This window comes from Pterocles gutturalis, unplaced genomic scaffold (assembly GCF_000699245.1).
Source record: "Pterocles gutturalis isolate BGI_N339 unplaced genomic scaffold, ASM69924v1 Scaffold50992, whole genome shotgun sequence".
Classification (NCBI taxonomy): Eukaryota; Metazoa; Chordata; class Aves; order Pterocliformes; family Pteroclidae; genus Pterocles; species Pterocles gutturalis.
The window spans coordinates 1-12,469 of NW_010109572.1; the positions used below are offsets into that span (position 1 = coordinate 1).

At 35.6% G+C, this 12,469-nt stretch overlaps 1 protein-coding gene across 1 annotated transcript; it reads left to right on the forward strand.

The window, feature by feature from the left end:
• Positions 1-241: 241 nt before the first annotated feature.
• Positions 242-12,406, forward strand: CPSF2 (cleavage and polyadenylation specific factor 2, 100kDa; the record flags this gene model as incomplete). Its single annotated transcript, XM_010073015.1, has 13 exons — positions 242-458; positions 1,939-2,098; positions 2,190-2,295; positions 3,788-3,917; positions 4,249-4,364; positions 4,929-5,116; positions 5,538-5,828; positions 6,917-7,017; positions 7,340-7,540; positions 8,182-8,334; positions 8,916-9,141; positions 11,014-11,313; positions 12,272-12,406. Coding segments are annotated over exons 1-13 (2,256 nt in total), but the record flags the coding sequence as incomplete, so codon positions are not given.
• Positions 12,407-12,469: the final 63 nt, after the last annotated feature.

Genomic DNA, 12,469 nt, shown 5'->3' on the forward strand with positions numbered 1-12,469 from the left:
CCGGGTGTCCCCGTCCGGCCTCCGGGTGGGAGCTGCGGTACCTGCGCTGCTCCCGGTGATCCTTTTTTGATACTGAAAAAAATTCTAATAGCAAAAGAGCTACAACGATCAAAAGTTAATATCCGGTACTTAATACTGGTATCTAGTAGCTGTATTGAACAATCTTCACAACTTGTTATCCTGCGTAATCTCAGCAATACACGAAGTTAGATGTAAATAAATAGACTTTTCCTTCGGATTAGTCAATGAAAGCATTTTCTTCCCCCATTTAGATTAGTTATTTCGGAGGTTAAACACTTGGAGAGGAAAATGACATCGATTATCAAGTTGACTACACTTTCGGGTGTGCAGGAGGAATCTGCCCTTTGCTATCTCTTACAAGTAGATGAATTTCGTTTTCTTTTGGATTGTGGCTGGGATGAAAACTTTTCTATGGATATTATTGATTCTCTGAGGAAGTAAGTAGTTGTGTTCATACACTTTTTTTTTAATAGGTCTTGTATTTTTCTGAAAGTTTTTCAAGTACCATGCAAAGGTATGTGTGTAGTGATGTTAAATCCAAAGTTGTTCTTTTTTTTTGTTGTTTGAAGTATGTTTTATAGGAAAGGAATTTCACTGCTGAAACATTTTCCAGTAAAAACTTGTTTTTGTTTTTGGTTTTTTTTGTGAATCTAGTGAGTTACATCCATTAACTATAATTCTCAAACTATTGAATGTTTGTTTTGGCTTGCATGTTTTGTTTTTTTCTTAAACATGATACAGCAGAGTTTATGGGAGGCTGACCTTGGCTCTAAACTAATTTAGAATGGTTAACTAAGTTTTAAATAAAAGACTCCTTAGTTTATGTAGGCTGAATACAGAGAGGTTCAATTATCACCTCTTCTTTCAAGTTGAATAGACTGTTAGTCAGGAAAACAGCTTCTGTTGGTTACCCCAGCCCTGCAAAGAAATAAACCTGTCTAGACTTTAATACTGAACTTCTGCAGGTTTACAGCAAGGAGCTTTGCTGATGCAGACGTTGATTACAAGGTTAGGACTGAAACATGGAAATTCCTGAAAGAAACTAAGCTTCGTGATGCTATTTTTGTAGATTCACCTTTCTAGCATTGACACACATGTAGTCTTTTAACAGTAATAATCCTCAGTCTTTTCACTAAGGATTGTTAGGTACTAAGGATAACTTATAAAACTTTTCAAGTGTCTGAACTGAGGAGCAATTAAATAAAACCTCCTTTTTAATAACAGCCATCAAGAAGAATATGTGTGCCCCAGTTGCTATGTGAAGGAACAAAAAGCTTTCAGCCCAACTTGTATATGTTTTACACCCTGAAGTTTTTCAGTCGTGATAGGTAGTAAGTTTATACTCAGTGTTCTTGTTATATGCAACAGAAAAAGATCTGTTTCTAAAATGAATAAATCCTCAAAAATTTATGTGCCACTTTTCTTCAATAACGTATTTGACCTTTTCTGTTTTTAAAGAAAGATGTTTTGATTTGATCCTTATCAATTTAAGGGATTGGTCTTTGGTCCTGTTACTTGGTCTTTCCCATCAGAAGAAAAGTTGTAGTCTGTTTTAGGTTTTTAGATGTATACACAATTTGTAGCATGTCTGCATTGATAATATTTTTAGTCCTTCAGTTAATGTACTTTCTGATGTTCAATTATGTAATAAGGTCTTTCTAATCAAGAATTTAATGTGAAACTTACGTCTTCCAGACCTTGAAATTGTGTTTTTAGAAATCACTTGCATTTTTAAATACTTGAACATTTGGAAATATTGTAATTTAGGATTTTAAAAGCTTTGTTCTAAACCTGGAGGGATTTAAGTTTTAGTTTGGCACTGAGGCTGTGTATGTATTCTGAAAATAGCCATAATAGGAAGTATGTAACACCATACAGAACTCTTTTCACCGACATCTGTTGTCCCTGTTTTTGTAGACATGTACACCAGGTTGATGCTGTTCTTCTTTCTCATCCTGACCCTCTACACCTTGGTGCTCTTCCATATGCAGTTGGAAAAATGGGGTTGAACTGTGCCATTTATGCAACTATTCCTGTATATAAAATGGGACAGATGTTTATGTATGATCTCTACCAGGTATATTTACATTGATACTTTCATACACAGCATCTTTGATATGATGGAGTGCTCAGGTTCTTGAATGCTCTATATTTCTTATTTGTTTTAGTCCCGCCATAATACTGAAGATTTCACACTCTTTACATTGGATGATGTAGATGCAGCCTTTGATAAGATACAACAGCTGAAGTTTTCTCAGATTGTGAACTTAAAAGGTAAAGTTGTCACCAAAGTTTCAATAAATGACTGTTAGTGAAAGGCAAGAGGGTTATTAAGAGAAAGTAACGTTTTTTAAAAGGGAGTAAGTTTTGAAGTGTTGTGGATTTTGCAGGGCTGAATTCAGTAGCCCTGTGTCAGTCTGTATCAGCTGAACATTTGCCTTGGTAATTTTGTGTGGCGATGGGTAGAATTTCCTCTTAATGAGGAGGCGGTCATGCCAAAGCATATTTAGACTTTTGTTTCTCTTTTGTGTTTCTGTAGCCTTTCTTGGAATGTGCTCTTCTGTCTCAAAAGCATTTACTCGTGTCTAGTGGTAGATACCTCAGAACTCTTCAGTAACCAGTAACACAAAGGAAAGCTTTCTAGAGAATGAATAGATTGCCGAGATTAAGGTACAACATTTGGATGATTTAATGAGGTCTTCACTGACTCTGAATGATAGTGTAGTTTATTGCTAGGAACTGTGGCATCCAGAGAATCAGCAGCTTTTCACTCTTGTTGAATTTAAAGATCAGAATGAATTGGGAACCCTGTTCTTGAACATCAACACATACCAGCAGCTTGTCTCTGAGATCTCCCCGTTCCTGAATGCTGCTTGCCAAAATACTTGCCCTGTAATTTGGAAAGTAGAAACGTGTTGCCATCCTTGAAAGGCTGCTGACCCTTTTTCAAGGTTTTTGTAGGAAGGTTATGTCTGTGCTGCCAACTTATGTGTAATTTTATTGAACAACTTTTTAAAAACACCCTACTGTTTTCAAGTCACTTCCATTAAATATGAAAAGATGCCGTGGATGCATCTAAGAAGATAATGTATGCTTTAATTATTATTAAACCTGTGCATTTCTGTCAAGTTGTTGAAATGCGGCAAAGTCAGTGAGTAATGGTCTTGGGTGGTCTAGTTTTACTCTGACAAAGATTTAGGTTTGCACCAAGGATGAGGGGCAACAGTGCCTTAAAAAAAAAAAAAGACATCAGGTGCTGAGAAGGTCCATCATCCCTGGTTGCAGCACATGGACATCTTTCCTGGTATTATTTGACTTGCATGTTTGTCATTCTGGAAAACTTCCAGTTTGGGTAATTTATATGTGTTTTGGCAAGTACCTAGACAGTGAATGATACAGTAGACATTTTTATTTGCCCCAGAAGGGGGTCTGCCTTTCATCAGCATATTTGCTTTCATGTCATGTGTTTGTTACATAATTTACTGTTGTTGGGCAGCTCTGCAGTGTCTCTGAGTACTGGTGAGATGTGGAGGGAAGAAGTGATCTTCACTTTAGTTTCTTTTCCTGAAGGCAAAACAGAAGTGAATTGCAAAAAATTTCTGAAGTACTGGTTAGATGGGAAGGACAGATATGCTGCTGTTTTTTGTACTTCATTTGACTTTTTTCCCCAGTAATAATTTTGGCATTCAGTTGTTTAAAATTACTATCTCTTATTCAGAGCAATGGATTTTAATACATGTACCTAAAATATTGAAAACTTTTGTAGGCAAAGGACATGGTTTGTCAATCACACCATTGCCAGCAGGCCACATGATAGGAGGCACAATTTGGAAGATTGTCAAGGATGGAGAGGAAGAAATTGTTTATGCAGTCGATTTCAACCACAAGAGGGAGATGTAAGTTCAACATAGCAATATATGTTTCTTAGCTCTTGGGTTAGGTGTGCATCAATTTATTGTGTGATAAACTGGTATGGAAGTAGCAGTGCCTTTCCAGCACTAATAAGGCCACTAATTTCACTTGCATTCAGATTAATCAATTTGAAACAAGTATTGGCTCTGCGTTTCTTCATGCCACTCCGTTTTATTTATTTCTAAGTTTGAAGCAGGAAGCATTCAGCTACTGAGCAGTTTGATTTCTGTACATGCAAACATCTGTAAGCTAGCGGTCTTACTTTTTCCTCATAAAACAGAAATGCAAAAAGTGAGATTTTTCTTTTTTCCACAGCCATCTGAATGGATGTTCCTTGGAAATGTTGAGCAGGCCTTCATTGCTTATTACAGATTCATTTAATGCTACTTATGTACAACCCAGGAGGAAGCAAAGGGATGAACAGCTACTGAGTATGTATTCTGTTTGGACTTTAAAATAGCAGTAATGTGATTTATTAGCCACTGTAAATTGTTTTTCAATGAGAAATTAATTGGCATCCAAACTAGGAACCTTTATTAAAATTTAACAAATTTTGAATTACTCTTTCCTGGTGGAACTGGCCCTGTGGGTTAAACATTTTCCTGAAAACAATGAACCGTTATTTGAAAACAGTGTATTTTAGTCAGTATCAATTAATCTCTTCTTAAGGGGTTTTTAAAGGACCTTCCTCAGCACATTCTTTTTTAAACTCCATTTTACTGTTGTTTTTTATTTTAATAAAAAGAAAGAAAATTAAAGAAAAGGTAGTATCAAACCAGTGAGATCTTCAGAGCTACCCAGAAAACTCCAGCTGCCTTTAATTTTGGTGGAAATGTGGTTTTTGACTCTTTTGAAGTTTAATTTATTTCTGTGTTCAATTTACTTTTGATTATGATTGCTAATGTGATATAACAGACAAAAAAGCCCAAGCCACAAACTTTCAAATTTTGTTTCAAGGTATAAGTAGTTTTTGTTTTGTTTTTAATTCTTCTTAGCTAATGTTTTGGAGACATTACGAGGTGATGGAAATGTATTAATAGCTGTGGATACAGCAGGCAGAGTACTGGAACTTGCTCAACTTCTTGATCAGATCTGGAGAACAAAAGATGCAGGATTAGGAGTCTACTCTCTAGCACTTTTGAATAATGTCAGCTACAATGTGGTGGAGTTCTCTAAATCACAGGTTTGTTTTGATTTTAAAATGCAGTTGTGAAGAAAGTAATGGAACATGTATGCAAAAGCATTTTGTTTTTCTTTTTAACAGTAAAAAAATGGCTAAACACTGGCTGTTGTCCTTATTCTGTAGTGTGTGTTTGTGTCTCAGAGCTTTTGATCAAGTAACACAGTCCAGTCATGTCTATGGGCATGTTTCTCGTACTCATTTCTGGTTTTATCACAAGACTTGGTAGCATAGTTTATAGCTGTTAAAAAAGAGGACTTAAACTCCTTGTTTCTGTGTTGTTTATGCTCAGCATTATTTCTACACTAGCTGAGAAACATTGATGTAATCACATGTGTATTGCATCCTGTACTTCATATCAAGTTTGTACATTATTGTAGAATTTGTATTCTTATAAGTAACTTTTTCTTAATACATATTTTAGGTTGAGTGGATGAGTGACAAGTTGATGAGGTGCTTTGAAGACAAAAGAAACAATCCTTTTCAGTTCCGCCATCTCTCCTTGTGTCATAGTCTGTCTGATCTGGCTCGAGTGCCTAGTCCAAAAGTTGTTCTTGCCAGTCAGCCTGACTTAGAATGTGGATTTTCTAGAGATCTTTTCATTCAATGGTGCCAGGATTCCAAACACTCTATAATTTTAACTTACCGCACTACACCTGGAACATTAGCACGATTCCTGATTGATAATCCTTCTGAAAAAGTTATAGATATTGAGGTAAGTGTTGTCTATATATCTCAGTGTTTTTTGTTGTGGGCCATCTGGGGGAATATGAGGAAAACTGAATTTAGTTTCCTTTTTGATCTACTGAAAACAGTTTTAGTGGTGAAGGAAATCTGAAATCAGTATGTTGCATATTTAAGCAATTGTGGATAAACTTACGTAAAAGTAGGTCTTATATTTGGAACTGCAAAATGCTGTTTGGAGGTGTGGCAAAATTAATACACCCCAGAGATTGGCATGAAATTGCTTTTGAATGTGTATGTTTAGACAACACTTCCCTTTGTGTTTTTGTTACAATAGAAAAAATTCTGCTTGCACTCAACATACGGATCACAATATACGATGGATTGTTCTAGCTGGAAAATACTGTGGTTTTGGATGAGGGGAGAATCAAGTCAAAGTAGTGTAATATATCCCACCAGAATTAGAAAGATAAATGAAAGCTAGGAATTAGAAGAACGCAATTAATTGTTAGTTATGCTTTCGAATTATTTTCAGTAATTTGTATACCTTTGTCTACTTCTCTCTGGTAAACATTGTTAATTTAGGGGAGTCCTCTGATGATGCAGCTTTATTTTTGTTTTAGATTGGATTGGAAGCATTGAATTACAGTATTGGACTATTACTAGAATTCAGTATTAAAGAGACCTATAATCTGATTTTCAGAAAACAAGAAACGAAACTTCCCATTGTTTTACCTGCTAGAATGCCTTTGCCAGGTTCTTCTGGTTTGATGTTAGTGACACAAACATTAAAAAAACATTGCTCATCTCAGAATATTTGCATCCACTTATTGGAGAGATATTTCCTCAACATGTTTTAAGAAATTTTTGTGAAGCTAATTGATTTTAATACTTTTAGAAATGCTTTTCTGTTAAAGTAGACTCTACTAATTGATAATGTTGTCATGATGTTTCCATGCCAAGGTGCCATATATTTGCATAATCTTGTTTTGTATGTGACATACAAGTTGTACTTGCCCTTGCTACTTAAATAGAAATATTCTTGTCATCAGTGTGTAGGAAAAGTATTAAGATCATGTCAGCTACTGACAATAATATTAATTTGAATTCTATCTACAGTTGAGAAAACGTGTCAAGTTGGAAGGAAAAGAACTTGAAGAATACCTAGAAAAGGAGAAACTAAAGAAAGAAGCAGCTAAGAAATTAGAACAGGCTAAAGAGTGAGTGTATTGTCTGTTGTTTATGGTCAGAGTTGAGCTTTCTGTGTGATCATTCTGCTGCTTCAACCATTTACAGGGATAAATGAAAATAGTAGTTTTGATAGACTTGTCTGAGGGCACTGAGGAGTTGGGAATGGTTGTCTTTATTGTTATGATAGACCTGTTTTTTTGCCATTTGACTGTGAGCTCTTTCTCAGATACACAAGCTGTGCTTGTCCTTCATTAGTGTTATGTCAGCTGTCATTTTCCAGTCAGTGTATTCATGTAATATTAAACCTGAAGAAAAAAAGGAAGTGATAGTTTTTTTGGAATGTCGTTTCAGGGCAGATATTGATTCCAGTGATGAGAGTGATGCTGAAGAGGATATTGATCAGCCAACAGTACATAAGACCAAACATGATTTGATGATGAAAGGTGAGGGTAGCCGGAAAGGAAGCTTCTTCAAACAGGCAAAGAAATCTTATCCAATGTTTCCAGCCCCTGAAGAAAGAATTAAATGGGATGAATATGGCGAGATTATCAAGTACGTGGTGGTAATGCATACTAACATGTAGTAGCTATGAAATAATTAAAAAATAGAAGTAGTAAAAATAATACTTTTGTTTCTTTTGCAACACTTACGTACTCCTCCAACCTCAGTAACTTCTGAACAGTTAGGGTGGTTTGCACTAAGTCTCATGGGAAGCTTATGATAGGATTGAAGCTGCAGAGTGCTGATGCCTGGGCTGTGTTCACACTTCTTAGGGTGTGTTTCCACTCCAGATTTTTTTTTCTTTTATCTTAAGGAAGATTTAATTTTTTTAACTTGACTTTTTTTCTGCTTTAAATTACACATAATTTTGATAAGTTTATATTGAGAGGAGAGAGCATTGTTTATCCTAAAAAAATTTAGCAATACTTTTACTATTTCTGTATGGAATACTTGCTAGAAAACCTCAGTTTGCTAGCATTTCCCAAGATATCAAGGTTGGTTTTTAAGATAGGAAGGCGACATTTTTGAAATGAGCCTGTTCAAATGTAGAAATATTGAAGGCAAGTGTAATAAATTGTTGGCAATAACAATTATATCTCAGTAGTAATAATAATAATTTTTTGGTTTTATATTATGTGTTGCTTGGTTTTACTGTAAGACTAATTAAAGGCAAAATGTCTTTAATTCTTCAGACCTGAAGATTTTCTAGTTCCAGAACTTCAAGCAACGGAAGAAGAAAAAAGCAAATTAGAATCTGGTTTGACAAATGGAGAAGAGCCTATGGACCAGGATTTATCAGATGTTCCTACTAAATGTATTTCTGCAACAGAATCCATGGAAATTAAGTGAGTGGCTTTGTTCTTGTCAGTTCTGCTGGAATGGAGGCATGGGTACAGTGTAAATTGGGTAAAAGGCTAGCTTGGAATTAAGAAAGTAGGAAAGAGTCACTTTTTTTTTTCTTTTTTCTCACAAGCTATCAAAGTTAATTTTTACTAGTCTTCATGGGAGCATGGTACAGTTTTATGGTTCCAACTCTTAAGAAATTCACCGTTTTTTCCCTGTCTGATGGAGCCAATTGAGAGAGGAAGAACAAGTGATACAATAGTTTGTTAACATAGATATTCCAGGGTGTGTGTGTGTATATATATATATAGTTAAAAGAAGAGCTTATTCAAATATGCTTATCTCATGTTTTAGATAACTATGTAAGTGAATGTTGGGAATTTATAGTGTAAAATACACATACATGCTGATATTTCAGAATTCTGTATTTTACTGATCCACAACACACCTTGTGCTGACAGCTTTTGCTAATGTAGCATAATTTAAACGTCTCTTCCATTTTTAAATAAAATATTTTGGAGCACATAACGGTTTACTATTTTAAACTGAAAAATGTTATTCTTGTGTTTTTAATTCAAACTAGAGCCAGAGTTACATACATTGACTATGAAGGACGCTCAGATGGGGACTCAATTAAAAAAATTATTAACCAAATGAAACCGAGACAACTGATCATTGTCCATGGGCCACCTGAGGCCAGTCAGGACCTTGCAGAATGTTGCAGAGCTTTTGGTGGAAAAGATATTAAAGTTTACATGCCGAAACTGCATGAAACTGTAGATGCAACCAGTGAAACTCACATTTACCAGGTAAGGTGCTGGAATTTGTTAGTTGTGTAACTACCGTAAACTGTAGTTGAGCCGTATTGTCAAGAGTTTCTAATTTGGCCATCCATTCTTTGGGAGAGACGCTATTACCTGTGTGTATGTTTGGTTTTGTGTGATCAAGACATAAGTAGTTTTTTCTTTCTTCTAGGTAAGCATTCTCCATATGCTTATTATTCATAAGAAATGCGTAAAAACTTGAATGTGAGATCAGTGCATTTTACCTGTAGTGCAAAAAGCAAGGTTTGTGTCCATGCAAACATCCGTTTGCTTTACTCAAGCCTTAATAGATTTATAATGCCTATATTTAGAGTACCCCTGTACACTACTTGGAATTAAGGATTCTTTTTTGGAATCTGAAGGGGAACCTTGGAGAGCAAAGACAAAAAAATCCTTAGTACCCAAGTTTTACCTAAGAATGAATGTGCAAAGTTAGGAGCAAGTTAATGTTAAAATTAAATAAATAAGACACACCTAAGTGCCGCCCTTCCCCCATGCCCCCCCCCAAAAAAAAAAAGAAGTTAATGTGATGGCTCTTGGAAAGTGAGGTTATGATAATGTATTGCACTGTGTTAATGTATTGCATTTCATTTTAAGGGTTAAGCTCTAAATCAGAAAACTTGGATAATTTGTGTGAAGTATGTGAAAATTGTGTGTGGTCCAGATTCAGCTTTTGAAGTTGTTTAGAGGAAGGTCTCTCACATGCAGTTTAGGCATTACTCCTTTATTCTTTCTGTCCTTTTAATAAAAAAAACATCTGTAGAATTGTTGAAAGAGGTACTTCTGCTTCTTTCCAGAGAAAAATCTGTTACACTTTAGGAAGTGGAAAGTATCCAGTTCTGGCAATCTTAAAATAGTGTTTTCTATGTTTGGTTTGTTGCTTGTTGGGGTGTTGGGGTTTTTTTTTTTTGTTTGTTTGTTTTTTAAAGCTATGAGAATTGCTAGTGTGTAAGAAATGATGTGATTGTGATTTTTCACAAAGTAGTTACCTGAATAAAATTGTAATTACTTTGTATTTCTTTTTTTTTTTTAATATAAAGGGGAAATTCAATCTTCTGCATAGTTTTGGTTTGTTTTTCTGCTTGACACTTGATAAAGTACACTGGAGACATTGAATTAGAAAATAATAGGTGTGAGTGGGGCGTCAGAATCTTAGTGTCTTTTGAGTGGACTGTGCTGCAGATGGATAGATAGTTGCATTATCCTTCATACAGTAGCAGCCTTGATTCCGCTATGGGGATCATGCACGGTCTCATGTGGATAACAGCCTTTCAGAGTAGGGCTTTATTTAATGGGTTAAAGTCCTGGAATGCACCAGAGGAATCAGGTTAAGATAATGTTTTGGTCACTTTAAAATCTGATATTTACAACATCCCTTCTTACAATAAAATATTAACCATAATGTTTTTGGAGGGTTGAAATTTGGAACTGCTGTTCAGTAACCTAAATGCATCTATAGAAGCTTTCCTTAAATTTGCAAAGACCAACTGGGGAACTCATTGGCTGCAAAAAAGGTTTATGATCTTTCAAAAGGAATTAATTGCTCTTGCTGTAAGTTTAACTCAAGTTTGCAGTCATAGAGGTTCTTTTTTTATTTTAACCAAGAAAAAGAAGGTATTGTTCTCAGATACATTTTAAGTTGAGTAGTGACATTAGGGTTATACAAATTTATATTTTGAAACTATAGATCATCTTGCCTTGGTGATACCAATTCCCCCCTTTCTGTCCCCAAAAGAGTATGAATCAAACCTATATGGAGAGTCAGTGAAAGGAAAACTGCTAGTTTTTAAAGCTTGAAGTAAGAACTCTCTCTATGTTTTTCATCAAACTAACTACTTTCATTCTTGTGCAACCCAGGTCAGGTTAAAAGATTCTCTTGTCAGCTCCCTTCAGTTCTGTAAAGCCAAGGATGCTGAGTTGGCTTGGATAGATGGTGTTCTGGACATGCGGGTTTCAAAAGTGGATACTGGAGTTATTTTGGAAGAGGGAGAGCTGAGAGAAGATGAAGACTTAGAGATGCAAACGGATATGCCTTCTTCAGACTCTAGTGTCATTGCACAACAGAAGGCCATGAAGAGTCTCTTTGGTGACGATGACAAGGAGATGTGCGAGGAGAGTGAGATCATTCCTACTTTGGAACCTCTGCCACCTCATGAGGTACAGAAATTATGCTGATCTGGACTCCATTTATGAAGAGCTCTGTATTCATTAGTCTTTTTCTAATGCTTAGAGGTTGATACTGTGATCTTATTCAAATGAAAGCCTAACTGAAACTGGATTTTCATGTTTGGTTTTCTCTTTGTTAAACCTGGTATTGTTCTTTGTTCAGATTTCATGCTTTTTAGCAAGGATGATCTCTTGCATCTACTAACAGTGCCTAGCATACAGTTACCATCCATTTGTGAAGATAAGATTTTAGTTAACGTTTCATATTTGTAGCTACTACTTGCAGATTTGGAAATCAGTTGGCATTTAGTCCTTCTTGGATTTTATTATGTTTTGTTGATGCTATGGAAAATACTTCATATACTTGAGATACAGATCTTTGAAATTCGTATGTCTCTGCTACTGTAGTAGTGATTTGAGACTTCATTGAATTAATCTTTTCTATACATTTATTTACTCTTAAATTAAAATACTTTGCATGTGAGTAGGTATTATTTTGTCTTTTTCAGTGAATGATTGTAACGCCTCCTAATCCTAGAATTGCTTTTTAAGACACTGTTGCACAGTCCTAAAGGTAGTCTGTTCTAGGAGCTAGATAAATGTGGGGGCAGCTTCATGACGAGTGTCATAGAAGTACGTACTGATCAGCAGTACAGCTTATTGCAGCTCTGTCCCTGGCATAAAATGGCTTAGAAGAAGGATCTTCAATAACAGCTTTCCATTTATATGTGAGCAAAGAAGGAAGCTTTTCCTTTACTTGACGAATAACTTCTCAGGCCTTCCTGTCTTGGACATGTCTTGCTGCAGGTGAACAGAAATAGAACCAATCTTCTCATTTGTAGTCCTGTAGTCCAGGCTATACTGCTGCCACCACAGTGGTGATGAGATCTTTGGAAAAATGGAAGGCATTAAGTAGCAGAACTATTAAAATTGTGTGTGTTATTTAAAGGTTCTTGGACATCAGTCTGTGTTTATGAATGAGCCAAGACTGTCTGACTTCAAGCAAGTTCTCTTGCGAGAAGGTATACAAGCTGAATTTGTAGGAGGAGTGCTTGTGTGCAACAATTTGGTGGCTGTTCGCAGGGTAGGTGTTCTGTGTCTTAAACTCTTTGGTAAATAATTATAAATTAAATTATAAATCATAAAT